Genomic DNA, 27,319 nt, shown 5'->3' with positions numbered 1-27,319 from the left:
CCTCTCCCTCACCCAGCAAGCACACGCAGATACCCAGGAGATAAGGGGTGTTTCTAGGCAACTCTTTATACTGCTGAGGGACTTGGGGCCAAGTTTTGGAGTGGGCTGCCACTTGGTAGCTCCGGGAACCAGCGGAAGCTTCCCGTGTTCAAAAGGCACCAGTTTTGGTTCGCGTTTCGGTCACTGCTGGTACTGTAGCGCAACCCGAGACATGAGAACGCACAGGTTAGCCCCTTCCTGCCCCAGCAGCTCCCCACCACCCCTTTAACCCCCTGGGGATCCCTATCCCCAGCCTCCAGCACACAAGGGGACAGTACAACCCATCTCTGTCACACTGTCCCACCATCACAGGGGATGGCTTCCACACCATTAGAATCTCCAGGCCACCAGAGTTCTCCAGAGTGCACCATACAGTCCCCTGGAGAGTAGAGCAGCCACAGCATCACAAAGGGCATCTCAATTGCCAGGCTCATCCTTGCCTCACCAGGGACATGGCCCCATGCCCTTCAGCCCAGAACTGGCTGCCGGTTTTGTATGGAGAGGACAGCAGGGAAAGAGTAGACATAGGTCCACCTCCCAGCTTTGTGTCATTACGGGCACAGCTCAAGCCATTCCTGGCCCCCGGCCAGAGGGAGGAGGGAGGGGTGTGATGATGGCTGCAGCCCCTCACCTCTGTTCCCACAGAGCCCCACACCCCCCAGTGTGCACGGGAGTTTCTATGCACATGTCTGCTTACACCGGGTAGAGAGGACTTGCATGGAGGGAAATGCACGTCTGGGGAAGGGTGGGGGCCCGAGAGAGGGGACAGTGGCCATGAGGTCATCACATGGCTGCCAGCTGGCCCAGCACCATCCTGAATTGCTGCGTGCTGTTGGCGAGGTCCTTGACGCGCTCCACCATGTCCTTGGAGGCGGCAGGAGATGGGTAGTGGAGGGCGGCTGCCTTGGTGGTCATCACGATCTCCTTGAGCATCTCACACAGGAGGTTGCTGTAGTGCATCACCTTGTGCTGGACGTCCTGGGCCTTGGCCTGGCGCGACAGCGTGTCCCCAATGAAGACGAGCTTGTGGGCGCTGAGGATGACAAACTTGCTGTGGGCCACGAAGATCTTGGGAGGTTGGTTGGTGCTGACGGCGGTGAAGAAGGCATCGACAGCATTGGTGAGCGTGGTGAGGTTGGCCTCGCACTGCTCCAGGTAGAAGAGGAGGAGCTGGCGGTCGGCAGGACACAGTGTCCCCCCACCCCGCGCGGGGCTGTAGTGCTGGGGGGGGCTCCAGTTGGACAGGTCGTTGTCGATGGGGCGTGTCACCTCCTGCTCCAGCCGCTCAAACTGCTTCAGCTGGGGGAGAGACAGGCATGGGACAGGGTGACCACTGAGCCAGCACCTGCTCCCCTCCATGGAGCCACCAGCACAGGCAGCCATGGCCACCAGCCCCAGGGCACACAGTGAGGGACAGTGCCAGCCCCAGGAGAGCCGTGCCAGGCTCCTCTCCAGGATCAAGGTGCCTACACCCCTCCTCATTGGCACAGCACTGGCATGGAAGGCAAGGTAGAATGCACCATGAGAACATCCAGGGAATAGGGCTGTGGTCAGACCAGCAGCAGAGGTTAAAGAGAAGCAGGACATGGGGCCCTGTATGCCCCAAGCGCTGTGTGCAGCAGCACCCACCTGCCTGCCCCAGTGCCCTTACCTGCTGGTGCTCTAGCTGGTCCTTGCTCTGCCGGATGATGTTGCCTTTCTCTAGCAGCTCCTTCTGGGTCTTCTCAAACTCCTCCTTGCCCTGCAGGGGCATGACATGGAAGGGGTCAGTAACATCAGCCTTGCCAGAGAGCTCCCACTTTGCCCTGGGACATCTCTGGTCCTCAAAACCCTCAAGCTGGAGGGTAAGAGCAAAACATAGGTGGAAGCAGAGCTGCCTAATCCCCCCTGTGCCAGGGAGCCACCATCATAATGCTCCCTGTGGGAAGCAGCCCCCAAACCCGTGCCCACCTGGAGATGGACATAGTCATAATCCTCCATCCAGCCACTCTCACTGTTCTCGTAGGGCCCGTCAGGCGACTCCTGGGCCAGCAGCTTGGGAGGGGAAGGCAGGGGCCGTGACTGGATGCTGCTGGCCTTGTCGGAGGGGTGAGGGGGCCCATGGCCACCACTCTCCACCGCCGGCTTTGTCCGTTTGAAGAGAAGGGAGGCATTGCCATGCAGGAAGGAAGCCAACTGCTTGGTGTCATCAGGAACACCACGTGAGTGCATGATGAAGTGCTCCAAGTCATCTGTGCCCGCCTTGCTGCTGGCCAGAGCACTGGGGGCCCACTGGCAAGCGTCCAGCGCTTGGCCATGCCGTGCCAGGGCCTGGTAGACCTCCTCCATCTTCTGAAGCTGCTTGCTGAGCTTGGTGTAGAGGGAGCGGTCAGAGGCCTGGGCAGCATTGCCCACTGCCCCCCGGGCAAACTCCAGCAGGTCCCGGAGGGCTGTCCGGACGCCCTCGGCTGCCCCACGGATGTTGGCAGCGTTCACCTCCATGTGCTCGGGGCTGCGCCAGTTGGTGCTGATAAAGGACATGAGGTAGGAGACAGCGTTGCTAACGCCACTCTGGAGCTTGGCCAGTGTCTCCATGGCGGCATCCAAGTCCAGGGAGAACTCCTTGCCGGCTCCCTTAGCCGACTCCTTCACAGGCACCACGTCCAGCGAGGATGTGGAGATGTTGCTGCGGGTACTGCCTGTGCTGGAGGCCGAGAGGCGCTTGGCATCAGCGCCCTTGGCCTCGCGGTCTACTTGTGGTGGGACGTCGTAGATGTACTCGCCCTCCGTGTCCACAGAGCCCTTGCCTGGGGCATGCAGGTCCCGGGGCACATCGTACACCTCTTGGGATGAGAAGGTGGATCCCCCCAGCTTCTTGAGGCTGGGGGGCACATCGTAGATCTCGTGGGAGACTGGCAGCTCAGGAGCACCTTTCCCAGCTGCTGGGGGCACATCATAGACATCCTCTGGCAAGTAGGGCTCCTGCTGAGCCAGGATGAGGGGGTGGCGGGAGGGGTCGAAGGCTTTCTGCTTGGCAAAGGCGGGTGGCACATCATAGGTCTCCTCCCGTGCTGGACCATCCGGCACATCCTTGCTCACTGAAGGGGGGACATCGTACACCTGCAAAGGCACAGCAGTGGCACTGTCAGCACTGCTGGGAGAGCTGACCTGGGGCAGGTGTGGAGGCACAGACTGGCTGCCCCGAGCCACAGGGCATGCAAGTGCCAGCACTGGGCATCCAAAACGGCACCAGGTGGGCACAGGAATGAAGCCATGCATCCCAGGGGTGCCCCTGCCCTTTGGGACAGGAATCAAAAAATCCTAGAGCAGCCAAGGTTGGAAGGGACTCTGAAAGACCATCTGGTCCAACCTCTTCTCCTGGATGTGAACCCCCTCCTTGGCATTCTGAAAGCCTTCAGTGCCAGGGACATCACCACATCTCTGGGGAGACTGATCGAGTAAATTATTTTTCTCCCTGTAAAAATCTGTTTGTCATTCTTACACAAAGAAGCTGGGAGCTTCCCAGCAGCACTTACAGTTTGGTGCAGGTTCTTCTCCACGCTGGGGGGCACATCATAGATCTCCTGCCCCGGGTCCTGCCCATTGGGACCCTTCACTGCCATGGGAGGGGTGTCATAGACCTGGAGGTGGGGGGGACACAGGACAATGTGTCAGAGATGGTGTGGCCACCTAGCTCTTCTCAGGGACCAGTTGGGAATGACAGATCATCTCCCATTCTTACAGGCAGAGCCAGAGATTCCCCCTTGACACCCAAAGCAGCCTTACCTCCTGGCTGAACTGGCTTGGGACCCCTCCTCGGACAGGCGGCACATCATAGATCTCCTGAGAGCCTGAGGAGATGAGGTGGCGAGGGAAATCGTACTCAACCTGCTCACCCTTGGGGGAGTCATAGACATACACCTGGCCCACACGGGTGGGCACCAGCACCTGGAAAGAGGGAAAAGACATTGATGTGGCCACACTGAGTATCTTCCACCCCGCATCATCCCCCCAAAACCCAGCAATGACGCCTGACAGAGGATGGTTGCTGGATTCTGTACTGGATTGCCTGGAATTAGGGTCTGCCTGGTGCCACGGGAGGGCGCTCCCCGGCCGGGTGTGCGGCGATGCCGGGGACGGGATGATATCACCGGTTATTTATAGCGGCGATAGAGTCTCAGGGAGAGACAAAGCCCGGCCGGCACGGCCGTGGCGTGCAGAAGGCAACGGCGATCCCGGCGTGGGCCGGGGTCTGCCAATGCCTGGAGATCCCTGCCCACAGCTCCATGCCAGAATAGGTCATTTCATGGTGACATCAGAGCGGAAAATAACCAAACCCAGAGGGTAATGGCACCCTGCCCAACCGGTGCCAAGGAGGGCTGAGGTGTTGGGCTGGTTCTTCCTTTTCAGATGTTCCTTGTGCCCTGGCTGTGATTTGGCAGCTCCCTCCCATCCCTGGCTGCTTCCCAAGGGTATGAGTTGGAGTAGCCTTCCCAGAAAACACGATACTGAAAGCACCTCACTCCTCTTCCCCGGGATGACGTGCCAGGGAAGGGGCAGAGCCAGAAGGAGGAGGGTGTCCGGGATGCAGCCGTTAGGCTCCATGCTGGGGACAGCCTGGTGGCTCACCCTTGCCTCACCCATGTACCTAGCAAGTACTGGCAGGCTGCCTGGCACAGTCGGGAAATGCTGGCACTGCCTGCCTGTTCCTGTGTGCGCTCCCAGGAGGAACAAAAACCTCACAGCATTGTGCTGGGTACCACAGCTACTTCCACAGCTCCAGAACCTGGCATCCCCAAACAGCTCTTGGGTTACCAACGCTGTGCCCATACCCGACACACTGCCATGCCCTGGGTGACACCAGCAGAGCCCACACAAGAGACCACAAGGACCAGAGTGCTGAATGTTGTGCCAGACCCAAGAGAGGTAGCTCACACCACCAGGGCACTTCAGCCACTGCAGAGACTCCCCCAGTGCACCCACTTCTGCCAGCAGTGTGGGCAAGGCTGCCCACACAACCCCAGCAATGGGCACATGGGCTGCCTGCTCCAAGAGTAGCAAGCTGATAAACCCAAGCTGTGCCACCAACTTGCACCCACCAACCACAGAGCACCCCACAAACACAACATACTCCCCACTCCAGTCCCCCCATCCTACCTTTCCCTGGGGCTTGTGCCCTTCCCAGCTCCTCATGTCCAATGACGGTGGCACCTGGTAGATTTCTTGAGCCTGACCAGCTGAGGGAGGAACCTGGTAGACATCCTGGGGGGGACTGGCAGAGCCCCCTGGGTACGCCTCTGCTGCCTGGCCCAGGGACGGGGGCACCTGGTAGATTTCCTGGCCGGGGCTGGGGAAGGTGTGGGAAGTTGCCTGCTTAGGGTAGGTGGAGGGCTGCTTAGCTGGGGCAGGAGGAAACTGTCCAGTGGGTGCTGAGCACGGGTACAGACCCTGCTGTCCCTTGTTGGGGACTGGCATCAGGTAGACATTGTCCCCTTGAGGAGCATAAGCAGAGTGCATGGGTGTGTACTGCGAGGCAGGCGACAGCGGGGTGTAGCCCCCTTGGTGGAGGAAGGGCAGAGCCGGCTGGGGTACCGATGGTTGCGGCGGTGCCTGCCCCTGTGCCGGGACAGGCGCTTGCTGCTGCGGCTGCTTCTTGTCGTACATCCCCACGAGGATCTTGAGGCGGTTCCCGGGAACGATGCCCTGCCGGCCGTGGAGCGAACAGAGCCACCAGCCGTCCAGCCCCTGCGTGTTGCGCTCCAGCACCGTCATGATGTCGCCCTTGCGGAAGGAGAGCTCGTCCGGGGACTCGGCCACGTTGTCGTACAGCGCCTTGGCCAGCACGTTCTGGAAGAGAGCCCCGCGCCGGGGCGGTGAGCCGGGCCCCGCCGGCCGGTGAGGCGTCATCCCGGCGGGCGGCAGCTCAGCACCGGCACGGAGCCCCGCGGGCCGGGGGCTTCGCCGCGCAGCTCCCGCCAGCTGGAGCTCCCCGTTCCAGCCACCGCGGGATTCCTCGCTGGAGCAAAACCCACCCTTCCCAGAGGTGGTTCTGGGAAGGGGCCGGGCCCTTCCGCCTCCCCGGTTTCGGGGGGCCTCCTCTGCCTCTCCCGCCCCTTCCCTCCGCCGATTGGGAGGAAGTGCCGGGGCGGTGAGTCAGCCGTGGCCGTGGCCATCGCACGGCACCCGTCGCCGGCCCCGGGCCCCTTCCACCCCGCGGGCTCCCCGAGCCGGGCCACGGCAGCACCTGCCGGCGCTGCTCGGGGCCGTGGCGGCGGGACAGGGCGCAGCCCGCCCGGGACGGCCGGGCCGGACTCCCGGCTGTCCCGCGGCCCTGCCCGCCGCCGGTGCCGCCCCGCCCGGCGGGGCGGAGGCCTGGGGAGGCCCCTGGCCCCGTTGGGCCCCCTGCGAGTCCCGCAGCGCCCTGACCCGCCGGGAGGGAGCGGGGGCAGGCAAGGCCTCGCCGCCTCGGAGCGGGGAAGCTCGGCCAAGGTCACTCCAGAGGGATCGGCCGCACACGAGAAGCCCAGCCCGGGCCGAGCGGTGAGGGGGCCACGGCCTTCCTCCTCGTCCTCCTCCTCCAACACGGCCCCCCAGCAGCCGTTCCCCCACGCCCTACCTGTCCCCGCACACGCCCCCGTGTCCTCCCCCGTGCCCCCGCTCACCAGGTAGTTCATCTTCCCGCGGGGCCGCTCCGGCCGCAGCGGGGGCGGCGGGCCGGGTGCGGGGCCGAGGGCCGGGCCGGGCCGGGGGCGGCGGGGCCGGGGCGCGCGGGCGGCGGCGGCGCCGTAGGGATCGTTATAGCGCCGCGCGCGCCCGGCCCGGCCGCTCCGCCCGCCCCCATTGGCTGCACCGCCCGGGGGGCGGGGCCCCGCGCGAGGGGCGGGAAGGGGGCGGGGTCTCGGGCGAGGGGCGGGGCGGGGGCGCCGGGGTTGTGAGGGGAGAGGAGCGCGTGTGTAAAGGGCGAGAAACGGGGGGACACCGGGCAGGGGGTGACACCGGACAGGGGTGAGACACAGGCCGAGGGGGGTGACCAAGTGCGACAAAGGGTGAGGGGATCGGAACAGGCATGCAACAGCTGTGCACAGAAGGGTGTGCCACAGGTGTTCTAGTGGGCCTGCACTTGGTGTACAACAAAGGCTATATGGGTGTGTACTGGGTGTGCAAATGAAGGAGAAAGGCTCTGCAATGGGTGTGTAATGAGCAAAGGTCATTGAAGGGTAATGGGTGTGTAACAGGTGTGCAGTGGGTGTGCAGTAAAGGGTAACAGTGAGCTAACTGGGGAGTTCTGGAGTGTGTAATGGGGATGGTGTGTACTAGGAGGATACAAGGGGCAGGTAATGGGTAGCTGTATATGCAATGGCTCACGTGGCACACCATGGCACACCCTGGCACACATGGGACACCTGGCGCACAGGGCACACCACAGCTGCCTGTCTGGCCTGTTCCAACAGCCTGGCCACATGGCCCAAGGGCACCCCAACAGCTGTAAGCCTGGATTTGGCATCACTGTGTGCTGTGCTGCAGTCCTTGCTATCATCTGCAGAGAGCTGGGAGCAGGCTGGGAGAGTGGCTGCAGCTGGGAGCCGTGGGAGGCACATGTGTGAGCTGCGTGGGGGCACAGGAGCTGTGGTCATGCACAAGCTGCACGGACACCCACGCTGCTCTCCAAGCATGCGAGAGCCAGAGCGCATAGGGAACCAAGGGAAGGGACACAAGGAGTGCCTGCAGCCAGTGAGCTCATGGGCAAGGGGGCAGCGAGTGGGCCTGTGGGAGAGCCACAGGCCAGCGAGCGAGCGGTGCGTGTGGAGACAGGCCAGGAATGTGCCCCTGACTGTGCATGTGCCTCCTGGCCGCAGTCCCCGTCACGGCATTTCCTCTCACCCTCCGGGGTTACTTTCAGGCCACACCAGGGTGCAGCGGCAGAGCTGAGGCCAGATTGCAAACACATGACCTTCCCCAAAAAGCAGTGCTTGAGCCACCACCACTGTCCCCAGCTTGGAGGCAAGTGTCCCTGTGTATCACTGGCAGAAAGGGAGACTGAGGCACAGCTGTGGGTGGGAGACATCCGGTGGCAGGGACTGCGGTCATGCCCGCAAACCGCAGCTGCCCCGGCGGGCACAGCCTGAGGACTGCGGTTTCCTCTTGTTGGTGACACTGGTGACAGTGCAGGCACTGAGCACCATGGACATCCTTGGGATGGGCTCCAGGCCCCCCAGCCCTTCTCCCACCACTCTACAGCTGATCCCATGAAGCCAGGGTGTGTTTGCTCTGGAGACCCTGGCTCTGGTGTGGGCCAGCCAGGCCAGCAGTGAGTGTCTCCTGGGATCCCTGAGGTGTCCCCAGGTTGAAGCTGCCACCATATGACTTCAGGCAGGTGCTAAGGGGCCACAAGCTTCCTGCTTTTGGACTTAAAAGCAGTGGGAATTTCACTTTTCCCTCTCCGTGCTGATGCTCAGATCAAAGTGTTCACTGTTAAACTCAATCCCATTTTTGGTCCATCAGAGCCAAAAATCACTGCTTGCATCTGCTGATGCAAGTTGGCAACAGCTCCTGTACATCCCTTCTTCCACAGCCAAGCACCCATGGGGCAACATGCACCAACAGGTCTTCCTTTGGCTTCTCCTACCTTTGAGAAAATGAAATGCCAAAAAGAAGATGAAAAGTGGAGCATTACAGGGGCCCTGCAGCACTGGATTGCTCAGAGCTGGATTGGCTGCCAGAGCACCCCTGGGCTGCTGCTGGTGGGGTACGGCGAGGGTCCCACCAGTCCCATGCTGTGATTCCCTGCCAGCTCCACTGGACACAGGGCTGGGTGTTTCGGGATGGATGCTCCTTGGGATGCAGGTTGCCCCAGCAACGGTTGCTATGGAAAACACTTCAGTGGCAAAATTTCCAGCCATATTCATGTGTCCATCATTGTCTCCCAGAGAGTCCCTGGTGTATGGTGAGCCAGGCACGGCTGGCTCCACACGGGCAGGCTGCGGCTGCAGGGGCCTGGCTGTGCTGGGCCTGGCTATTCCTGAGTTTCTGCAGCTTTTCCTGCTGGATATGGTATGAGAAGGTAGTAGCAGGACTCCAAAGAGAGATTTGGGGGAGCATGGCAGATATACAATGGACAGGGGGAGCAGGCTGTGCTGAGCCATGCCATATTAATTGGCTAGGAGCCAATTAATGTCCCATTGGCCCAGCTGAGCCCCAATCGTTGGATGAGATTCATTTTGGTGAATCAAACACAGGGCACAGCTCCGAGACAGTGGGACATACCAGAAAATGGGCTGGCTTTGGGAAGTTTGCCGGGACCAGCAGCTTCAGCTGAGGCTCCCTGCTCCGGCCCACAGCCTGCCAGGTCTGTGCTTCAGAAAGCCACTCCCCACCTCCTGGAGCAGCAATAGGATTACACAGGACTGAGTCTCCTGGCAATGAATGAAGAAATAAATCCTATAAGGCAGGACAGGATTTATTAGACTTCAATATTCTGGAAATAATGAGGACATTTCTCTTGGCTTGTAATATCACGGGACCCAACAGGATCACAACCAGGATTTATCCCTGTGCTTCTCTGTGGCACTGGGTTGGTTCTTAGCTGTGGAGAGAAGATGCTGGGGGAGGCTGCTTGCCTTTCTGAAGAGCAGGATGGCAGGGCACCCCCTCATCTCCAGCAAAGCCAAGGCGGACTGCAGGCCTCAGGCTGCCCCAACAGTAGCGGCTCTGTTCATGTCCCCATTCATCCCCCAGTGAGGGCTGGCACAGATCCTCGCCCCCGGCTGGGGCTCGCTGCTGGGAGCGGGAGGGGCTGACTGCAGGAGGGGCTGCCTGTGCCATCGCCATCAGCTGAGTTTCAAATGTCAGTGCCAGCACCCACAACCAGCACAAGGATGCCCTGGGGTGGGGACCCTCAAATGTGGTGGGAGTCCCACAGGCCACTCCATTACTCCTCATTAGTTTTGAACACACTGCAAACACAGATCCCACTGTGCTGCTGGGTGGGACATTGCTCTGAAGGAGAGGTGGAAAGAGGCTGAAAACAACATCTTGGAAAAGAGGATATGATGCCGCCAGCATCACCTTTCAGGCACCAGCTCTGCCTCTTGGGGAACTGCTGCCCTTGCTGTGGGGAGACGCTCCTAAGGTCAGCTTCATGCCCTGTTCCCTCCTTCTCCCAGCTCCCACACTTTGCCCCATGGCAGCTCCATCCATGGATCCCCTTGGGATAGCCTGGGGCTATGGGATGCACCCCCAGCCAACCAGCGTTCAACCTCCTCCCATGTCGAGAGCCAACATTTATTCCTGCATCCCTTCCACGGAAGCAGCTTTAAATGCACAGTGTTACCTCTCTGTCATGATTCCCGTGGCCCTGTAACAGCCCCTGTAACAGCCCCCACAAACCCTGGCAGATCTGTAAAGCTCAGCCTCTGCGTTTTATCCGTGGCCCCAGCACAGGGATGCTGTGGCAGAAGCCCTGACCATCAGGACACACAGACACAATTGGAGCCTTGTTTGGGGCTCAGCTGCACAAGGGGCCCCTTCAGGCGCCCAGAGAAGGGGGAGCTCCTTGGGGCGAGGTGATGCTTTGGCCGTGAGGGACTCCTTATAGGGCCAAAATTACCCCAAGCAAATCCCCAAAATGTGTTCCAACTCATGGAGAACATATGAGCTTCCCTGAGAAGACAGCTCAAGGTGGGAATGTCTCAAAAGATGGACTCACATCTGAGAACATTGCTCCTAACAGAAAGTGCAGGGCTGCAGGGACATCAAGGGCTGGTGGCGATGCTGAGGGCTCGTGGGTCCTGGCCCCCCTTCCCCCCTCCCTCCTTCATGGGAAGGTGACTCAGCAATGGAAATAGCAAGCACAGAGGGGTTTTGGTTGGATTTTTTTCCTTCCAAAGCAGCCAAGCTGTGTTTTCTGGAGACCTGTAAATCACTCCTCGTCTTCAGGAAAGAGAGGCGAGGAATACATGATCCAACCCAGCAAAAACGTGGGACACTTGGGAGCGTGGAGGAAGCCAGGAATCAGCCCAGGCTGGAGGCTGCCTCCCGGCCATCCCGCCAAGCCTGTCCCAGCCTGCTGGGCTAGGAGCTGGCACTGCAGCCCAGCATCCTCAGGCTCAGCTGGGCACATCATGCTGCCATGAGCTGGAGAGCCCAGCAGAGAGGGGAGTCGAGGCTCTCGGCCACTGCCATTACACTGCACTTTTCCAGCAGGTCAGGTTGCTTCCAAGATTTCAAGATTTTCCACATTTGCTCAGCTGAAGAGAAGAAAAAGCTCTGGAGGGTTTCTGAAGACCATAGCTGGGGCTGGCAGGCAGGATCCCGTAAATTGGGAGTCATCAATTTTCCCAGTTAACCAGCATGCCAGGGGAGGTTGTGCTGGCCACATCCCTCTAACACTGTTAGTGTGCATGTGAATCCAAAGCCACCCCGAGCCATCCAGAGCCGCATGCAGCTGCAGGACTCACTATGGACACAGCCTGGAGCTCTTAAATGCTTTAAAAAACAAGTCTGGGTTTGGTGCCTGTGGCCTTTGGGATCTCCAAGGGTACTTGTTGCATCTCCGTTCTGCATTTGCTCATGATACAATGCACAGAATGATTTTCCATTTCTTACCTACTTGGTGCTGCCCAGCTGCTGGAGTAGAAAGGGTGCTAGAATGCAGCAGGGATACTCACGCTGCAGCAAAGGTTTTGGTTGGCAGCCCCCAGAAGCCAGACACCAAGAGGTCCCAGCCTGTGCAGGGATGACATGACCCTTCCCTGCTGCTGTCCAGCGTCAGAGTCACGGGGGACACAGGGCAGAGATTTTCCCAAATATTCCCTCTTCTCCACTCAGCAACAGCAGAGAAATAGGCAAATCATTTCCCTGGCTGCCTGCTCAGCACTCACAGCAGGCCCAGCCCTCCCAGCCCTGTTTGTGGCTGCCTCAGCATCTCAGCATCTTTGGGGACCTGCAGCAAAACAAGCCTGGGCTGCCTTGGGTCCCTGTTGGGAGGGACCCTGTAAGGAGGGCAGGACAGCACACAAGGAGAGAAGGCGCTGGAGATGGTCCAGCACTGTCATTCCAAGCAGGAGAGCAGCCCAACTACTGCAGCAGCACCTGCCTTGCTCCACAGCCCCCACTGGGGTCCTGCCAGGGCCATTCACTGCCACTCAGGAGCCCCAAGCTGAGATATCCCCACAACAGTGCCCTGCACAGGGACTCTGGTTGTTTTCGCAACCTAAGCCAGAGCAGCAACTGGCTTGGAAGTGTTTGGAGATGAAAACATGTCATCACTCTGTTGTTTTGTTTCTGTCCAATTTCAGGCTTGTTTAAGCAGGTCCATTACAGCTGATTCTGTATAGAACACGGCGCCAAAGGCTGCAGCTCCCCTGAGCATGTGGTGTTTTGTTCTGGTCTATCCTGCAGGCCACAGAGCAGGGGCTGACTCAGCAGCAGACACATGAGCCCAACTGTTCTCAGAGCCACAGGCAAGGGGCCATGGGCAGTGCCAGCACCGCTCACCCTGTGGGCAGGAGGGATGGGGCTTGTGCTGCTTTCCCCCAGCACAGCACCAGCAATGGGCTGCCCCGCCAAGGGGGCCCAGAGCATCCTGTGGGGAAACGCTGGTGAGTACCTCTGCTCCAAGGATGTGCACAGGCCAGACATCAGGAGCTGCCCAACTCCACCAGAGCCAGACCAGCAGGGACAGCCAGGATGACGGTGCATTGCTCCAGCTGCTCGTTCCACACCCAGGCGCCTCGGCCTGCCCTCCCAGGCAGCTGCACTTGCTGAATGTCCCTGTGTGGCCATGCCTTGGATAGGTTTCCTTACTCCTGCAGCACTGCTACAGGACTGCATTGACCTTGTCACCCCCAATTCTGAGTTTCATTGCACCACCAACCCCAGTAATGAGGAGGGAAAGTGATTCAAGCCCTTGCTGTGACCCCCAGGCTGCTATCAGGGCACACACTGGGCACCTCTGAGAGAAGTTTTTATGACTGCTGTCAGACACTCCTTAATGTATGTGATCCTTAATTTCTTTGTCTTTTGCTTCCCACACAAACCACACTGCCAGCATGCAAGAGTGTTGGGATGGAATAATTTATTCACGTGAACACTCAGATCCTGGCCCTTCCTGCCTGCTGCAGCTGCTCCCATCTTCTTGACAGTGTGAACAAGGAAGGATTTCTTCACCAGCTTGCTAAAACCCCCCCCAGCATCATCAGACCCCACAAACAAGTACAGACAGTTTGGCTTTGTCCAGACAGGAGCAGAGGGCGGAGGGGCAAGGAGTGCTGCGGGGCTGGCAGAGCAGGCAGAAGGGCTCCAGCCCACAGCTTGCGTATGCACAGCACCTATGAAACCTTCCCGCAGCTCCACTCTCACCACCAAAAATGCCACTACTCTCCCAGCCTTGGTGACTCCTCCTGCTGCCAGAAGCACCTGGGATTGGTAAACGATGGGTGCCATCACCTCTTCTTCTTGGAAAGTTGTTGCCAGAATTACACCAATGTCTTCTATCAGCTGCTGGGCCATTTAACCCTCGAAGTGCCTCCTAACCATTGACAAATACCCTCCCCAAACTATTACAGTAAAAGGAAAACCCTGTATGCTGAGACATACAGGCTGAGTCTTGGGTAGAGAACAGTTTCCGTGTTTGGTGGTTGTTGGTGGCCAGCAGCCCCCAGCCAGCCCTGGGGCACAGAAGGGAGCAAGGTCCCCTACGGCCACCCCCAGCACGTCAGGGCTTCATCCTGCTCAGTCTGATGTCCCGCTCGATTTCGAACTGCCTATGATCCACGCGCTCCAGGAACGCTTTCCTCTCGATGTACCTGCAGGGAGGCAGAGGCAGAGGCTGTGAGCAGTGCCCGTGGCAGCCTGTGTGGGCCCCAGCCAGGGGCAAATTCCACCTGAAGGGATGAGCAGGGAGGGAAAGCACCATCTGTCTTCCCTCCCTCTCTTTCCATGAACTGATCACCCCACTGAACATCTCCTATGGACACCAAGTCTGCTCTGTGGCCTGCTGGCTATCATCTGGGGGACTTCCAGAGGTTTGGTGGTCTCACAGGCTAGAGAACTGAACTGGCTGATTCTGGTTCCAGCTCTTCTCCTACAGCTGAGAAATGTCCTCCACAGACACCTTGAAGGGGATCAGAACAGGCCTTTGCACCACCCAACAAAGCATCTCAAACCCAACCACAACCTTCCATACAAGCTGACAGGCCCATGATACAAGCCAGGAACAGGCACAGCGAGCATTTAGGTAAGCAAAAAGCATCACCCAGCAAGCCAGGGATGCAGGCCAGGGGTTTCCCAGCCACAGACTAGCTTCTAACCACTACTGAGCATTTAATGCTGCCCCTCAGCACAGCACCTGAGTGCTGCGAGGAAGAAGGCACTCCTGTGCCAGGAAAAGCACCTTGCTGCTCATTAATGGCATGCAGCTGAATTTTAATGTACTTTGCTGCAAACCCTTGCCACAGACAGCCCAGGGCTGTGCTACTAATTAACCTACAGAGGGAGTGAAATTGCAATTCAAAACAGGAGCTGTAATTGAATCATCACAATTGTTTTGCATTTGTTCCAGGGTGGCAAACACTGGACTGCCATGACAAGGTCATTAAACTCGTGTGGGGAACCACTGAATTTGGCTGTTCTGTCAGTCACTGCTTTTCCTGCTCACCAGAGCAGCCCACTGCTTGAAAGCAAGACCAAAGCCTGAGGGACGATGAGCATCTCAGGCTCTGCAGGTTTTCCAGGCTGCTGGGTGGCTGACAGTGTGCATGAAAATGCCCAAGACCGGCATGGGAAGGTTGAAGGCCTCTCCTACCAGTGATCTCTCTGAGACAGATGAACAATTGGTGATGAGGTCCCTGCAAGGTCAGGCGGAATAGGGCTCTAAGCAATCTGATGTAGATAAAGAATCCCTGCCCGCTGCTGGGCCTTGGATTAGTTGGCCCTTAAAGGTCACTTCCAACCTGAACCATTCTGTGATTCTGCAACTCTTTATGCTACAAGTATCAAACCCGTACTGAATGTGTTCCCAGCAGGGAGCCTTTGCCCTTGCTGCAAAGGACAGCCCTGACACTCCTGCCCATCCAGTCACCATTGGAAACAAATGAATCCAGATTCCTTTCAGGGAGTGATTCCCCCAAGCGGGTGAACAGCCCCACGTGTCCCTGCTGCCACCCCATCCCCATCGCAGCTCCAGCCTGTCTCGTGCTGACACAACTGGGTCAGCTCATCTCCGCTGCCAGGGACCAGCACAGCGCAATGCAGGCAAAGAGCTGGCTGGGAGGAGGTATTTTTGTGGCCCCTGGCCTTCACTGTTGGAGGAGGGCTGTGCACTGAGGCCCCCTCCCCACGCTGGCTCAGGAAAGGCAGGCAGGGGAGTGTCACTTCCCCTCATCCCTGTAAGCTGGGAGGTGACCGGCCCCTGGGGCTGGGCTCAGAGAGGCCACAGGAAGGAAGCTGAGGGGTCACGCTGTATGTGCTCAGTGTCATATTGCTGGGTGTGTGGTTTTTCTCCCCCTTCACTGCTAAACACCAACCACAACCCCAGCTGGGAAGACAAGGACAGGAGTTACTGATGTTCATCTGAGAACACCCCAATAGCCTGGGCAGCAACAGCCCAACCTACTGAATCTGAAGCTCTTTTGGCTCCTTTGTGACACCCATCTATCAGCCCCAGCACGGGGTCAGTCTCTTTCTCCTCCTCTTCCTCCCTGACTGCTGTGCCTCTCCGGTGGGCAGGGCCTGGCTCCTGGGGGTTCCATACGGATCATGAAGCAGGAATGCAGTCTCACAGCTGCAGCCAGCAGCTCTGCATGGAGGAGGAACTGCGACGTCATCCCACAGCGTTGTCCTTGGCTGCAGGTACCAGAGCAGAGCCCCAGGTACTGCCTGGGCATACACTGGGGCTCGTGGGGCCTGGCTGGCTTGTGCTGCAGGCACACAGGGGCTGGAGGTGCACACGGACATGAAAAGGGAAGCTGCAGGGTTGGCACAAGCCCCTCCATGCTCTGAAGCCTGTGCTGGAGCTGCAGCTCTCTCTGTGCTCAGCCAGCTTCGTGCAGCCAAGGCACCACCAAACACGGTGCAAAGTACACGACTGAGGCACAAACACTCGACTGAGGCACAAACACTCGTCCTGTGCTTGTCTAAACAACCTTTGCTACCTGAATCAATACCTTCCTGTAAATTATCAACCCGCCTGGAAACAGGGCAGCTGTGATCCACAGCAGAGCAAAGTAAATCCACTGGGAGCAAGGCTGTCTCTGCTAACAAGGGCAGCTGCAAGCTGCTCTGGGGAGGGTCTCTGTGCTGCCTGTCCTCTGTCAGTCACCATCAGTCACCCGGTGCAGGAGTGCACGGGGCCGGCTGCTCCCCCATGGGGCTGCCCTACAAAGGTGGCCCAATTAAGAGGCCACTTTACATTTCTATTTATAAAGCACATCAGAGAGATGAACAGCAAAGGAGGTGGCTGCCTCTGCCCCTTACTCTAGCCCCTCCTGTCAAATCCAGGACAGGCCCTCAGGACCTGATACAGCCAGGCTGTAAAAGCCCAGATTCTATACCTAAGGAAATGCAAATCACTGGATGGGGGCTGGGCATACAAGGGGTGGAAAATCAGAGGCAAGGGAGGACAGAGCCATGGGGCAGCACAGGTCCCCTCTGTCTCAGGAATTCAAGTCTAGGCTGTGGCTGGCTGATAACCAGCACTGGTAGCAGAAAGATGCCACAGCCCCACTGCTCCACTGGTTGCTGTGTTTTGGCTAAGCATATGTGGCTGCTGGAGAAGGGCCAGGGAGGTATGAGGAGCTCTGGGCTGCAGCAACTTCTACAGGGTTAGCACAATAAAGGAATTCAGTCTGTCTTTCCTCCTGAGCAAAAAGTAAAGCTTCCTGCCTTCCTTGAGACACACATGGACCATATCTGTAAGTGCACAGGATGTGTGGCATTGAGCAAACATCTCCAGGAGTGGGCTGTAGCTTTCCTTGTCAGGCAGACATTTAAATCACACAGCAGGACACGTGGGGAGCAGAGGTTTCTAACAGCACCAGGGATTAAAGGCAGTGCCTTGCTCTCGCCTGCCTGGGTTGAAGGGTTAACAACAGCTCATTACAATTTTTATAGAGATGTGTAAATGATTGCCCACTGAAGGGTGAGCACAGTTGACGTTATTAAAGGAGAAGAGGCAGCTGCAGAAGGGACAACAGGCTCCTGTGAAATGACCTGAGGCCGGCAGCAGCTGTGTCTGTGTGACCTGCCCCCCAGGCTGCCCTGTGAGGGTACTGCACCCTTCATACCGAGGTGGCCTGTGAGCAGCAATGCAGTGGGCTGTGCCTCCATCGGTGCCCCTCTCTTCTCCCTTTACCTTGAAGGTGGAAATAATTCCTACTGAGCAGATGCTTGGTTGATCTCCTCACACTACATGCCTGAGTAGTATAAACATATTTGTAAGGAGTGTCTAAAGTTATCCTGGCATTATGTTCCTCATTCATTTAATGACAAAAAACCACTTGCAAAGAGCTCAGCAGATTTTCTAGCTTGGGATGTGACAGGCAGCAATACCCAAAGCTGTCCAAGATTAAAGATGCTCTTAAAATTGCTATTCTGCTTTGCTCATTTTTCCATGTGCTGATCCCTTCTTTAGCCTTCAAGGACCATCACGTGAGTGTCTTCAGAAAGGTTTGCCAGGCATGAAGAGCAAGCTGTCCTGCTTGGAAGGGGTGGGAAAGGAAACAACACTGACCAAGAAGAGTCGACATACTGGGTTTGGGCACACAAGAGATGACACAGAACACTGCTCTGCCACACCTGTATGTTGTGTAAATCATTCACCTCCTTGGACTTCAGGGATCTCAGAGGAACAGCTGCCCCTCTCCAGCACTCCTACTGAATTGCTCTACCTTTTCAAGGGCATGTGACCAGAAACAGACCAGGGGAGAACTGATGGAGAAGGTGTGTTGTGGAAGGGTACAAAACCAAACTGAAAATATCTATTTGACAGTTTGATGATTACAAAATATCTGTTTAAAATAGAAAAAACCTATCTTTTGGAATGCAGAAGCTTTGAGTTTTTCCTGCAGACTGAAAGAACAGCTTATAAGAAAATCTACATTTTATGAGCTGTCCACTAAGCCGGTTATGTTTTCCCAGAGCTTAGCAAAGCACTTGTAGTGGAAATGCTGCTTCTGATCTCATTATCACTCCCCGCAGTGCCTGTTATTAGCTTTCTGTTTTATTTACAGCATCACCATTTACTTTTATGATACTTCCATTAACTTCATTGGAGTGAACATTGCTTGATGCACGCAACCAATGCCCAGTGCTGCCGTAATCTTTAATGCACCTTGCCAGCTGTTCTGGGTTTACACAAATCTTAGTGCAGGAGGAAGGAGGACAGATGCAGCTGAAACACGTCATTTGAAGAACAGAACAAAACCCTCCCAAACTGAAAAAAGAGAACAGGACAAAGGCAATTGTGTTTCCTCATGGAGGGGGCTGCATTAGACCAGTTCATGCTCTGTGCCACAAGCAGAATAGATGATAAAGCCAGACATTGGCTGGACTTAGATAACTTACGAGGTTGTTAGCAGAGAGTGGTAGGTGTTTGCAGACTTACCTGTCTCCCTGTGATGCTTACAGCAGCTACTGGCTTTATGTACCCCTAAAATAAATCCTTAAGAAATCCCATAGGTTTTTGAACTCTGTAGCCAGCAATGGGCTTCCCACATGTAAAGGAAGTGGTGGGAATTTCTGGATTACTATTAGGTAAAGTCCCTCTTACCCATCTTTCCCTCGGTTATGGATTGCCAGCTCCTCCACAATCCCCTCCTCCTCCTTGAAGTTCTCCCAGTCCAGTTTAGATTTCTCCAGTGTGCTCATCTTCTGCTTTTTGGCACCGATCTTCCCCAGGAGGCTACTCATACCGCTTGGCCTCTTCACCCTGACAGAGATTAAGGAGCAAATGTTGGTTAAATGCAGGGAGACGGCAATTAAAAGCAGAGCTGAGAAACGTCACGCGTGACAGTGGTGGCTTCGATGGTGGTGAGCCACTGCCACCAAGCAGATGGCCACTCCAGGCAGCCTGCAGGCAGCAAGGTCACGCTTCCTGCAGATCCCGCTCTGCTGTTCCCCTGGAAGCAGCAGAGTTCATTACACACATATCTCAAGTGCTTGGTTTTTGTGAAAGGGCTTTTTCATTTATCTTCTTAAGAGAACAGAGAGCTTTCAGGCCAAAAGAGATCATTAAATCATCTAGTTTGACCCCTTGTATATACCAGGCCAAGCCATTCCACTGATCACCTCTGTGCTAAGTCTGGTTCTTTGTCTTCAGTTAAAGTGTTGTTTTCTGGAAGGCATCCAGCCTCAGTGCGTCACCAGTGCTGACAACACATCTAGGAATTAACCATTTCATTGGTATTAATGCTTGATTTTCTCTAGTTTTAGATTCTGGTTACTACTCCTTTTTCTAAATTCAAGAACACTTCGGTCTCCAGGCAAGTATGTCATTAGTGACATACTTGTACCCCACTAACGAACTTACTTCTGAATTATTTTTATGCAAACAAATAGAGTTCCTTATGCCTCTCATTGAAATGCATTTTGCCCCAGCCCATACATCATTTCTAAGGTTTTGTCCCACTGCATATGTTTCAATGCTCTTTGAAGATGGGAGCACAGAACTGCCTGTAACCCCCACCCTTCTTGTGATTTATTTCTGTCCAAACATCACTTAAATCCCGTTAGCTGCCCATTGATTCCCAGTGCACGTGCAGTGATCCCACAGCATCTCCAGGTCCCTGTTTGGCAGGAAGACCACTTTGGTCTTTCATCCCTTGTTCTCAGAGGAGTGAAATCCCACCCATGCGGTGGGGCCCCCAAATCTCCTCTTTATGCTGGGAAATGCACACACACAGGGCTCAGGTCAGCCGAGCTGCCCTCTAAGGAAGACAATTCTCAGGGATAGGAACCCGTAAAACAAACTTGTATTAACCCTTCTTAAACCCCCCCAGGAAAGGGGGGCAAACAGCATCCCATTGAACTGATGTTTACACACATTCCAGAGATAACTTCAGGTCTGCAGGGCCTTTGCCTCTGCAAGAAGCCAGAAAGGAAATTACTCTCGTTCCTGAGAGATGAAGGAATTTGGGAAGGGGGGCCCAAGGAAGGCAGCCAGGTGAGCATGGCAAATTGCTCTTCATCAGTGCTCTCTGAGCACACTCCTGCCCAGGGGTAGCTGTTCTTGGGAACGTATCCAAAGTTGTCCTTATCGGATCATTAGCATGGTTTATTCTTCCATAATTTGCAAGCCTCTAAAGGAAAATAATTCTGCAGTTTATATGGAATTAAATCAAAGAAAATGACAACTCTATAAGCCTCAGCCAGAAGACTCTCAATGAACAAATGGCTGGCTAGAGTCACTTGGGGTTGCAGCTTCCTGACATAGATATATTTGGGATTAAAGACATCTTGGCAGGCTCCATAGCAACTGGACAAGACTGCCTGCCCCTCTTCAATACCAGCCAGAGGAGCAGAAATGTTCTAGGACCTGAGCCTCTTATTTCCTTCAGTCCCTGCCCATGCCTGGAGCACAGGCTAACAGCCAGCAGTTGTTCACTCTGTGGGGACACAGAACCAGCTGGATTCTCTTTGACTTGCCTTTATCCCTGAACATCTCATCAAGATGTCTACAGCCTCTCACACCATGATCACACAATAAAACCTTGATCCTTGCTCAGCCTCCAATTCTGCCTTACTTTTCAAGACATGATGGCTCCAGGTATCCTTATTTGTAGGTTGCAGGAAAGTGGTGTAAGGGAGCAAAGTGGGCAAAAGTGTTCTCAGCACAAGATAAAATTGGAGAGACTTGGTTCCCACATCTGGCTATCCAGGACTACACAAGCCCTGCTCAACCATCAAACCCAGTATCAGATGCATGTTCATGCATCAAGATTTGAGGGAGTCAGAGAAAACGAGATACAACAAAGAATAAGGACCAAACAAAATATCGGGCAAGCATCCCCCATGGCATTCCCTGCAGTGCAGCTGCCTGGAAAGCAGAGCCCAGTGGTCGTGGACAGCAGTTCCTTACGCTGCACTGGGAGGCCTTAAAGATGCTCTGAAACAGATTTAGGGAAGTGCTATGGCTGATCTAGCTGGCAAAGCTCCTCTGCAACAAGCCTGGCAGGCAGAAGGTGTTTAAATTAACACAAGGTATATTCAATAACACATTTCTCTGAATACACTTAACTTTCCTGACACACTTGGGCTTAAGATTTTCCTACCGTTGAAGTGGGACAAGCAGGGATGTAGAAATGGAGGGTGCTGTCCCTTGTCCCTAGATTTCTCCTAAATGTTTTTTTGGGGCAAAAATCCCCAATGACCCAAGAGCCATCTCACCTATCCAAGGATACCCACAGCTCATCTGCATCTATTGATCTTTCTGTGAGTGGAAGCCCAAAGTCACTGTCAGTTGAAAAACAGACTGGTCTGATTGCAAAGGACACAGCACACACCTGGAAAAACTCAACTGAAAGTTCTGGGATCTTTCCTGGGAGCTAGAGAAATCTCTGCCCAGCAGAGTGACAAGCAGGCTCAGAGGCAGGCTCACACATGCTGAGACTGATCCTTTTTGGCTGAACCTTGGGCAGTTGGCTGCTGGTGGGGAAGAGCTGAGTTGGGACAGGAGCCAGTCAGCCAAGCTGGGCTGCTGAACATGTCTCTGCATGAAACACAGACTGGGACCTGCTGACAGGCCCCTGCTGTCCCCAAACCACAGTGGAGGATAGATGGGACAGAAAGGAACCAAAGGCAAGATGGTTCATGGCCAGAGGTGGAAGAAGAGGTGGGGTGTCGGGGCTTTAGGGAGCAGGAGCTGCAAATTAGACAAGAGCTGCTTACAATGTATCCTTTCTTCCACGGCAATTCCTGGCATAAATTAACAACATCTGGATGCACACATCCATCTGTAATGGTGCTCAAGGCCTCTGTATGTCCTCTTGACCATGGATCTCAGGAATATTGTTTAAAACATATAATTCTCCCCTTGTTTGAAGCTACAGAGTCTGGGCTATGATATGGACCTCCATCAAGGGCATCCAGATAATCTCAAGAATACTCACAGTTCCTTCAAGGCAAGGGAACCTGACAAAAAAGGGCAGGCTATGTTGCAGCCTTGTGTTGATGACTACTCCAGAAATGTTAGTAATATCCAATGTCAGCCCCATGCTGGAAACTGGCTCTGGGTGGATAACCTGGTTCTGCTCCTGTCCAGACAATTCTGTGCTGCTGCAGCCGGACCAAGCCTGGGCCAGGCAGTGGGGCCAGGCACAAGCTGAAGGACATCTGAGTCTGCTGCTGAGTCTTCATTCCACGCTGAGCCTTTTATCACCCTGAATAAATCCAGCAAACCTGGGGGTGGGAATTCCTACGCTTGTGCCAAAATGAAGTAAATGAGAAACATTAAAGTCCAATTAAAAACTTGCTTGGCCTTAAATGCCTCATCTGTTTAAAAAGCAAGTAAAGGGGTCTGATTAATTGCATTCAGTGCCAACAAGAGGAATTATTACCCTTTTTGTACTCATTAAGGGTATCTGCTGTGGCATCTTTAATCACTAAGGCATTTAAAAGAGAGAAAGTAATTTGCTAAGACATAATGGATCCCAGGGATGAGGATCAGGACAATCGCCTATTTAGGACACAAAGACATGCTCTGAATTTTCACAATTAAAAAGCGCAGCCAAAGTCTGCCCCTGAACCAGAAAAAAAAAAAAAGTGCTGGGGAGCTCTGCCTTGGTGAGGGATTCCCCTGCACCATCTAATGTCATCAGGACAAGGACTGTGCCTGTGCATCATCTGGCATAGCTGTACACAGGGACAAGCAGCAAGCCCTGGGCTCCCCTGCTGTCCCACCAGAGGTGAACACGCTCTGTATCCCTGTCCTTAACAATGATGCTTCACCCCCATCTTGGTGCAAACCCGCAGTCTGACCAGGAGCTTGGAAAATTGCTGCTACAGCAGTGATAAAGTGTCACTGCCACATGTAATCCCAGATGTCTTGTAACAGGAAGGTCAGCAGCATCTGGGAAATGTATGCCTGTTTAAAAGAGGCAGACTTCATCACAAGCTTTAGAAAATAATCTTCCAGCAATTGGGAACATGGCTACAAAGGTCTCAGAGTGCATCCCACCAGCCAAAGCAAGATGAGTTCCTCTCCCACCCACCCAGAGACAGGTGCTCTGAAGTTCTCCTGACACCAATCCCACACACACTGAGATTTCAGTACTTTATCAGCATTTCACTTATGTAAGTCTTCCTCAATGACTAAATTTCCTTGCTCAGCCTATGACTCGGTATCCTCTTCCTAGTAGCTACTAAGAACAGATCATTCCCTCATTTTTTGTAGCAGCCTTTTATGTCTTTGAAAGCTTTTCATATTGCCCCCCCACCCCCTCCAGCTTGCTCTTTCCTAGACTAAACAATTCCAGGTCCTTTTAAGCTTTTCTCATTCCTCATGGTTTCCAGCCCTCTGACCACTCTCACTGCTCTCCATGGACTCTCAGCTATTGGCCCGTATATTCCTCAAAATGCAGCATCCAAAACAGGAATAGCAGGAGTGATGGATTTACCAGCACTGGGAGCAGGGGGAATGTTTCGGATGCCTTGGGAAGCACGCAGCTCCATACCCAGCCCCCTGTGACGTGTGCCTTTTTCACAACCCTGTGACAGCAGTGACTCATGTTGAACCTGTGATTCACTCAGATATCTGTCTGCTCCACTGCTGCCAAGTCACTTTCTTCCTCCATCCATGCAGAACAATCCTGCTATCCAGAGGCAGAGCTCTGTGCTGCTCCTCCTGTTTACCCTCACATTTCCCTTGATGCAGTGGATCTCGGATGTCTTTGCAAATCAGCCTCTCCTATCCACAACAGCCATGCTGCAGGTGTTGAGAAGGAACACTAGGGAAAGCACCTCTTGTCTTTGTGAAATACCTATGGAGACTATTTAACAGCTGAACCAGCACCAGTGGGCCTAAGAAGATCAAGGCCAGAAGCAGGCAGGACCAGCAGGGTCAGACTGCAGGAGCCGACAGACCACGTCCAACACCAATGAACAAAGTGAGCTCAAAGGACACTCACTCAAATGTTGGCCAAGGAGCCAGCAGTGTCCCTAGCTTCAGCCTGACATCCACCCTAGGGAATCACAAATCCTCTGCTGCTCTGTTTCTGTTGGCCCCACAGACCCTGTGCTGCTTCTCTATATGCCCTGTAGTATCCTCCTTGCTGTGGATAACTTCTGTAGCAGGAAGGCCCTACTTCTGTCCTCTATCAATACTTTTAAGAAGGGCTCAATTTGTAAGAAGAAAACACTGAACATGAAAAAGGGTATTTGTCCTAGGGTGACTGGCAGAATCAGTATTACTGATTCTTAGCTAACACTTCAACACTCCTTCATCCCTCTTCTTGTTATGCCACATTTTGGAGAAATAGTGTGAGCAAACACACAGAAGAGGATAGTCACTGATGTATGCATCACAAATGAGTTGCTTGTTTTTCCCCCACTAATTAAAACCAGCTCCTGAGCCCCAGTTTAACAGTGGCAAATAACCTGTTCTGCAAATGAGGGTCTTATGACAAAGCAGCTGCTGCAAGACTTGAACCAAAAGGAGTACTTTTTTATATTATGCTGATCTCACTAAGGCAGCCCACACACCTTGCAGGCATAGGGTAGAGGAAACAAGACAACAGAGTCTGACCTGACTGCAGGGTTTTGCACCTCCCAGAGCAGAGACAATTTAGTGCTGGACACTCCATCACATTCCAGCATCCATCCAAAACATCTGGTGACTCTCCACGAGGCACTGCAGAGCAATCTTTCCTTCTGCAGAAATAAACCTGGACTCACAGAGGTGATGTGATTTCATCAGTAGGAAAATTTGCAAGGCCAGGAAAGCCTCCATGCCTTCTGCCCAGCCCTTGGGAGCAGATTATCAGAGGGAGATTACCAATTATCATTTTAAAAGGCAGGTTACACCTACAACCTATAAAAATACACTTTCAAGCAAGGTTAATGGGTAGTTTTTCTTGTGTGTTAGATGATGGGACTACTGCAAGGGGGTATTTATGTTATCTGGCAAAAGAGGACAAGCAGGAGGCATCCATTCCCAGACCTCCATCATGGCTGAATGGCTTTCCAACGGTTTCAATCAGAAGAACCCAACTCAGTCACACACTGCAACACAAACCACTCCTCTGTGGCTCCCTGCAGCACTGAGCAGCATGTCAGATCCCAACATCAGGACAGGGGGCTGGCAAGTGGATGTCACCAAGTGCAGAAAGATGGCATCTTAGGCCCCAAAGCCCTTAAAGCACCATCCTGACCACTCAGCCCTGGCTCTCCTGCCTCCCCTCCCTTCCTCACTGGAACTTGTGATATTTACTTGCAGCACAGAAACAGCAGCTCTGTTCCTGTTACCCCAAGTGCTTTGATGGCAGAGATTCAGGTGAGAAACTTGCCCACTCAGCAAAGAAAGCATTTTGGACACTGTAGTATCTCTTCCTTCCACGATCTGCTGTAAAGCTGAATAGTTTCCTTAACTGCAGGAAATGGTTCTCATGCAAACTAACCACAGCTGGGCAACTGATGCAGCCAGTAAATACTTCTGTTTTAATAAAGTGCAAGATTCCTGCCCAGAGCACCATGGATCACCCACCCTGCCGTCCTTCCTTCTGTGTCAAGGCTGTGAGAGACACTGCACGAGAGGGATGCATGCAGAGAACTGGCTGCTGCCCATGTACCAGCTCTGCTGCCTGCCCCCAGACCATCTTCCTCAACAGAGGAGGGAAAACACTGGCAGGGAACAAGAGGGGCACATGTCAGGAAGGCAAGCGCAGTGCCATCTGCTCCTTAAGAGCAAACAGCAGCAGAACAACAGTGCCTGGTATTGCTAGCTTGCAGAAACCTTCCCCATAATGATATAACAGGTCTTGTTCTTCAGAACCTAAAACTGACCAATTCTTCTCACCCCTCACCACACATAACCAGCCAAGGACAGAAAGTCTTCCAGGAAAAACCCAACTGCATTTCTACTTTCCTCCTCTGTCCCTACTTGGCACTGTTTCCCAAAGAGGCTCTTGGGTGGATGCAGAGAGCAACCTGGCTTGTTCTCTGTTCTGCCTGTCACAACAGGTATTTAAAAAAACAAACAAAAAAGCCTCCTTAACACCAAACAAACAAACACTGAAATCCCAGGTGGAAAAAAAAGCAAGCAAGGAGGAAATGAAGATAAAAGCAGGGTGGATGGTGCTGGAGGGGTGGCGATGGTCCTGTTTGGAGGGCACTGCCCAAGGCAGGCTGGCAGGGAGAGGACTGATGGAGTCCCAGCAGCCAGCCAGGGTGGCACAGCCCAAGGAACTCACTGCCAATGCAGTGGTGGCTGCCCATATGCTCCACTTGCTGAGCTGGTAGCAGCTATCCAGCATTTACACTGCAAAGCACACACAAACTGAGCCAAAGAACCTGCCTGAAGTGCTCTAGGAGTGGTGGGGATTTCTGATGCAGGGTTGTATCTTTGTGGTGAGGGCTGTCAAACTTCCTGCACTCTGAAGAGCACCATGCTTGAAACCACTGTGGAAAAGCAGCCATGGCTGGGACAAAACCCATTGTGTGGTGCTACAGGGCACAGCAGAGCAGGCAACTGTGTCCAAAGGCAGCAAGAGATCCAAGTGCAGTGGGAAAATGGGAATTACCCTGCGTGTGATCCTGCCAGCAGACCAAGGCAGACTGACTTCTGCTGCATGGAGGGCTTCGCTGATAGGAGCCAGCTCCTGGGGAAAATGCTTTGACTGCACACCTGCAAAAGGAGCGTGGTCTGACTGTAGCAGGACCAGCCTCAAGTAGTTATAAGGAACAAGGAAATGGGAGTTTTAACTCGAGTTGATAGTGTGAGTTAACTTTTCTCAAGCTTTTGTTCAGGCTTGCCAACCCAGGCTAACCCCAAGTTGCTTTGTCATCACTGCTTTTGCAATCTCAAGAGCTAAGCTGAGCCCCAGGTCCTTTCTGATTTCTAATGTCACCCCATACTCCCTGAGACCCCAGACAGCCTCATGATGGAGACCTCTACATGAACAGTGATGTTCATAGCTTCTTTCTACTCATAGGAAATTTCTGACACTGGCTCCATTGAGTCAAGGAGGTAATCTCTGAGGAGGATCACAACTAAAGCACACTAGTGTTCAAACAGCAATGTGACAGAGACAGAGGAGCAGGTGTAACCTCTCCAGAAGGGAAAGTAATAGCTCTCTGTCCCACAGCCAGGTTC

At 54.4% G+C, this 27,319-nt stretch overlaps 2 protein-coding genes across 3 annotated transcripts in view; both read right to left on the bottom strand.

Moving 5' to 3' along the window:
* Nucleotides 1-278: 278 nt before the first annotated feature.
* BCAR1 (BCAR1 scaffold protein, Cas family member) lies at nt 279-6,839 on the bottom strand. Of its 2 annotated transcripts, XM_063410591.1 has the most exons (7): nt 6,681-6,839; nt 5,176-5,865; nt 3,805-3,966; nt 3,555-3,659; nt 1,990-3,138; nt 1,691-1,780; nt 279-1,338 (listed from the first exon to the last, which is right to left on the bottom strand). In XM_063410591.1, the coding sequence occupies exons 1-7, from the start codon at nt 6,690-6,692 to the stop codon at nt 823-825; spliced, it is 2,724 nt and encodes a 907-aa protein (XP_063266661.1). In that variant the 5' UTR covers nt 6,693-6,839; the 3' UTR covers nt 279-822. The 2 variants fall into 2 exon arrangements, with proteins under 2 accessions (XP_063266661.1, XP_063266660.1); XM_063410590.1 differs by lacking the exon at nt 6,681-6,839 and having other exon boundaries at nt 5,176-6,234.
* Nucleotides 6,840-13,446: 6,607 nt separating this feature from the next.
* The window catches only part of CFDP1 (craniofacial development protein 1), a 61,614-nt gene continuing 47,741 nt past the window's right edge, over nt 13,447-27,319 (bottom strand). The window contains exons 6-7 of the mRNA XM_063410483.1: nt 18,785-18,943; nt 13,447-13,823 (exon numbers count right to left, since the gene is read on the bottom strand). Coding sequence (XP_063266553.1) covers nt 13,733-13,823; nt 18,785-18,943 — 250 coding nt within the window. The 3' untranslated portion in view covers nt 13,447-13,732. The remainder of the gene's footprint in view (nt 13,824-18,784; nt 18,944-27,319) is intronic.

Source organism: Prinia subflava, chromosome 13 (genome assembly GCF_021018805.1).
Source record: "Prinia subflava isolate CZ2003 ecotype Zambia chromosome 13, Cam_Psub_1.2, whole genome shotgun sequence".
NCBI classification, from domain to species: domain Eukaryota; kingdom Metazoa; phylum Chordata; class Aves; order Passeriformes; family Cisticolidae; genus Prinia; species Prinia subflava.
The sequence above is the reverse complement of the archived record's forward strand: the minus strand, read 5'-3'. Positions and strand labels throughout refer to the sequence as shown.

What these genes read in the sequence shown, in the direction of transcription:
- BCAR1 (XM_063410590.1), bottom strand. Translation starts at nt 5,925, where the DNA reads ATGACGCCTCACCGGCCGGCGGGGCCCGGCTCACCGCCCCGGCGCGGG. An exon ending in CAAGCCAGTTCAGCCAGGAG is followed by an intron (nt 3,660 to 3,804) that starts GTAAGGCTGCTT and finishes CCCCACCTCCAG; the next exon opens with GTCTATGACACCCCTCCCAT. An exon ending in AGAAGAACCTGCACCAAACT is followed by an intron (nt 3,139 to 3,554) that starts GTAAGTGCTGCT and finishes GTGCCTTTGCAG; the next exon opens with GTGTACGATGTCCCCCCTTC.